General features: G+C 39.5%; 1 protein-coding gene across 1 annotated transcript in view; it reads right to left on the bottom strand.

Moving 5' to 3' along the window:
* The window catches only part of STAMBP (STAM binding protein), a 33,492-nt gene extending 28,734 nt beyond the window's left edge, over positions 1-4,758 (bottom strand). The window contains exon 1 of the mRNA XM_006872400.1: positions 4,545-4,758. Coding sequence (XP_006872462.1) covers positions 4,545-4,747 — 203 coding nt within the window. The 5' untranslated portion in view covers positions 4,748-4,758. The remainder of the gene's footprint in view (positions 1-4,544) is intronic.
* Between the last annotated feature and the right edge of the window lie 258 nt (positions 4,759-5,016).

The raw sequence follows: 5,016 nt of genomic DNA, 5'->3' as shown, positions 1-5,016 counted from the left end.
CTGGAGGCAGAATGAGATGGACCCACAGGCACGGATCAGGAAAGATGCTACTGAAAGCAAGTTGCAGGATGTATGAACCCATTCAGGCTTTAAGAGAAAAAGGACACACACCTGAGTACTTGTGTCCTTGTCCATGCATATACAGCATCCTGTACATACAAGAACCCCAACAGCAGTTACTGCTGGTGGATAAGACTTTCTCTCTCCTTTGCTGTTTAACAAAATTTTAAATCATGAACAAGTACTAATTGTATCTGAAAATAACCAATACAAAAAGGCAAGCAGAAATTCTGTTGCATGAGTATATCAAGGATGCTCAGCTCCCTTCTTTCAATCTTAAAAGTTAACCAGCAAAATATGCCTGATGACAAACGAAAGTCTTCATCTGTTTATAAGCCCCAACCCCCAGTGGCAAAGGTTTTCGCCCAGGTAAGAGACATGTTCGGAAAAAGGGCTTGTGCTGTAGGAGGCTCACGGAGCACAGGGGTACTGCCTGCACACTCTGTAGCTCCCTCTGTGTGGTCCAGTCCATGACCATAAAAAGCTGTGAAGGAATCCACTGTCTGCTTTATGGTCTGTACTCATTGTGAAAATATGTACTGATTTAATATGCTGGGGATCTTTCTTCTATACCAGGGTCATTCCTACAGTCAGAAAAACCATTGAGCAGGTTAGTATGCTTGAGATCATTAGGATGCCTGAACTGCTCCACGAAAAAGAACAAACATGCCTTTTTAGATGATGAATTAAAGTATCCACAAAAGGTCTAGAACAATGATTCTCAATTGCAGGGGAGGCAGAGGGCTGCTGAGGTAGACGTCTACCCCCTTCTCTCCTCTCTCTCCAGCTGTAATAACTGCCAGTAGGCCAGTGTTACTGATAGGGATGTACCAAGTGGTAAAATGTGGTAGAAAACAAACTCACTAGAGCTTTTGTACAAACCTTGTGACCTGTCAGTTCATACCAGCAGCATTGGAGTCTTCAAAGAAAATATTTATTGTTTCAGGTCAAGTCAATCAAACAAAGCCCAAAATTAAGCCTCAAATCCAGTATACTAACTGAACAAGTGTTAATTTGCCCTGTACTCAACTCTCCTCCAGGCCTGGTTCATCATATTGAATGGAATACCTTAAACAGAGACAGACTTCTTGTACCATGCTATTCACACTGACATTCAAAGTAACACCAAGACAAACACAAAACTTAGTCACTTAATCCTGGTCTCTCTTGCCTTGAGTTTATTGATACAATTATGCTTATTCTCGCTTCTGTACCATCATACTCTCCTTTTTTAAACCAGATCCTTCCCATCAGCATAAAAATATGCTCTAAAAACTCCCATCTTAAAATATACATACACATGATCCTGGTCTGCTTTCAACTACTTTCCTGTTTCTCTACTTTTCTTACTATCCAAACTTTTCCAAAGAGTGGCTGATACCAAGGGTTGCCAAACTATAACTGGTAGGCCAAATTCAGCTCCCCATCTATTTTTAAAATAAAGCTTTCCTAAAACACAGCCACCCCCATTTGTTTATGTCTTGTCTGTGACTGATTTCACATTACAAAGCAGAGGTGAGTAGCTGCGACAGAGACCAAGTGGCTAACAAAGCCAAAATTGTTTAATGTGTAGACTTTTACAGAACATGTGAAGTCCCTTGGTGGTGCCAACGGTTAATGATTGCCACTAATGGTCGAAAGACTGACAGTTAGAACTCACCTACAGGTGCCTTGATGGAACTGGAGTGGCAATCTGTTTCGAAAAGATCACAGCTTTGAAAGCCCTATGGAGCAGTTCTACTATGCACATGAGGGTTCACCATAAGCCAGAATTGGGTCGATGGCAACTAACAACAACAACAGAAAAAGTTTGCCTACCGCTGGTCTATCTGTATTCCCCATCTCTACTTTCTTACTGTCCACTGACTTTTTAGCCCACTCCAATCCAGTGTCTCTATAAGTCTTCTAGTGAAACTGTTTATCAAAGTCAATGACATGATGTTACAACATCCAAAGGGCGCTCTTCTGTCCTTAACCACATGCCACAGGTAGCTACTCTCCTTCTTCAAATACTGACCTTTCTTCACTTCCATGACCTACTTTCTACTGGCAAGAAATGGCAAAGTAAAAGAGTTGAGCAGAAGATTACAAAGGGCAGCTAGAAAAGACAAAGTGAAGTATTATAATGAAATGTGCAAAGACCTGGAGTTAGAAAACCAAAAGAGAAGAACATGCTCGGCATTTGTCATGCTGAGAGAACCAAAGAAAAATTCCAAGCCTTGAGTTGCAATATAGGAAGATTCTACTGAATGATGTAGGAAGCATCAAAAGAAAATTTAAGGAATATAGTTACTGTAAAGAAAAGAATTGGGTGATGTTCAACCATTTCAGGAGGTAGTATATGACCAAGATCCAATGGTTTTGAAGGAAGAAGTCCACGCTGCACTGAAGGCATTGGTGAAAAATAAGTTTCCAGGAATTAATAGAATATCAACTGAAAGGTTTTAACAAATGCAACACTGGAAGTACTCATTCTGTCTATGTCAAGAAATTCGGACAGCAACGATCTGGCTGTCCATACATATTTGTGCCCATTCCAAAGAAAGGTGCTCCAATAGCATGCAGAAATTATCAAACAATACAATTACTATCACATGAAATTAAAATTTTGCTGAGGAGAATTCAAAAATGGTTGCAGCAATACATCAACAGGGAAAGTCCACAAACTCAAGCCATATTCAGAAGAGGGCACAGAACAAAGGATATCACTGCTGACGTAAGATGAATCTTGGCAAACAGTACAGAATAACACAAAGATGTTTATCTGCGTTTCATTGACTATGCAAAGGCATTCTACTGTGCAGATAATAACAAACTATGGCTAACAATGGAATTCCAGAAAACGTAATTGTTCTTATGTGGAACGTGTAAATAGACCAAGAGGCAGTTATATGAACAGAACAAGGTTTAATTGAATGGTTTAAAATCAGGAAAGTGTGCGTCATGGTTATATTCTCACCAAATTTACTCAATCTGCATGCTGAGCAAATAACTGGAGAAACTGGACTATTATTTTCACATGAACAAGAGCATAGTATCAGGATTGGAGGAAGACTCAATAACCAATATATAGATAACACAATCTTCCTTGCTAAAATAAAAGCAAAGAGGACATGAAGAATTTACTGATGAAGATCAAAGATTACAGCGTTCAGTATGGATTACACCTCAACATAAAGAAAAAATTCTTCATCACTGGACCAGTATGCAACATCATGATAAATGGAAAAAATACTAAAGCTGCCAAGGATTTCATTTTACTTTGATCTGCAATCAATGCTTTGGGACGCAACAGTCAACAAATCAAATGGTGTACTACACTGGGCAAATCTGCAAGAAAAAGTGTCTTTAAATTGTTAAAAAACAAAGATAATCATTTTGAGTACTAATGCGTACCTGAGCCAAGCCAGGGTATTTTTTTAATCCCCTCATATACATGAGAAAGCTGGACAATGATTAAGAAAGACAGAAAAATTGATGCATTTGAATTATGGTGTTGGTGAAGAATATTAACTATATATACCATAGACTGCCAGAAGAACGAACACAACTGTCTTAGAAGAAGTACAACCAGAATGTTCCTTAGACACGAGGATGGCGAGACTTCATCTCAGGTACTTTGGTATGTAGTTTGGGAGAGACCAGTCCCTGGAGAAGGACATCATGCTTGATAAAGTAGAGGGTCAGCAAAAAAGAGAAAGAACCTCCATGAGGTGAACTGATATAATGGCTACAACAATGGGCTCAACCATAGCAATGATTGTGAGGATGGCACAAGACCAGGCAGTATTTTATTCTGTTGTCCGGAAGGGCACTATGAAAAAGAATCAGCTCTACAGCACCTAACAACAACAAATGGCAAATCATTTCATTGCCACTGGGGTTTCAGGAATTGTTCTCTGCACAACAACAACATAGTACTGAAATCTTCTATTTATGTGGCCCATCCTAAGATGCTAAGCAACTGAAGGGAAAGCTTTTATTAGCATGAACCACACAAGCTGTAGGCAGTCAGTGATTACTGATGACTTGGATGATTATGAAAAAGGTTAAAAAATAAATCACTCAATTTGCTTCAAAATAAGAAGTGAAGAATTTTGGTTCTGAGAAACTTTAGCAATCATCCCTTAACTAGCTACCTTAGTAGAGATATGACAGTAAAAACTTTCAAGAATACGTTATCTAGTTTAATCACTGACTCTTGCCTAACAGCTGAACCATGTGGGCACAGGCCAGAGAGCTAGGCCTCTTACTCATGAAATTACTGAGTCATGAAAATAACACCTACAGTACTTGTGTCTTTGAATGGCGATGACAATTAATACGTAGGAGCTCTAGCAAAAAATGATTAATTCTCATGATATTATAAAGTTCTCTAGTTTTAGCAATTCTGAGCCAAATAAGTAAGCATAAAAGCAGAACAGGAGAAGAATCTGTGAGACATCAGTCACTGTGAAAGAAAAAGGAAATCGCAGGTGTCTTACGTGATATACTTGTTATAGAGGATGAAAGCATGTTCAATATTGCCTTCTTCAGAGTAAATGGATGCCATTCGGATAATCTCAATGCCAGACCGGTAGTACCGGCGGGGTGGAATGTCTTCATTTACCTCCACAGCACTACCCAGCTGAGAAAGAGCCCTCACCCGGTCTTCAGGCGGGAGGCTCACATTCCCATGGTCAGGCATCAGGATCAAGAAGTTCTAAGACAGGAAAAAGAAAATAGAAGGCATCAGCACCATGACCCCCATCATCCCAGCAGAACCTAGCACAGAGCATGTTTATCTCATAAACTTCTACCTTAACAAGAAAACTAGAAGAAAATATCATATACTGTGACTCATAACAAAAAGGTCTCTTTCCTACAGCAAGTCTGAGAGACTCTCAGCGAAGCCCAAATCACAATGATGAAAGCACTGGCAAACTCAAAAACCCCCAATTGCTGTGGCATAATTAG

Source organism: Chrysochloris asiatica, unplaced genomic scaffold (assembly GCF_000296735.1).
Source record: "Chrysochloris asiatica unplaced genomic scaffold, ChrAsi1.0 scaffold00197, whole genome shotgun sequence".
NCBI lineage: Eukaryota > Metazoa > Chordata > Mammalia > Afrosoricida > Chrysochloridae > Chrysochloris > Chrysochloris asiatica.
Note: the sequence above shows the minus strand (reverse complement) of the source record. Positions and strands in the feature narration are given on the sequence as shown.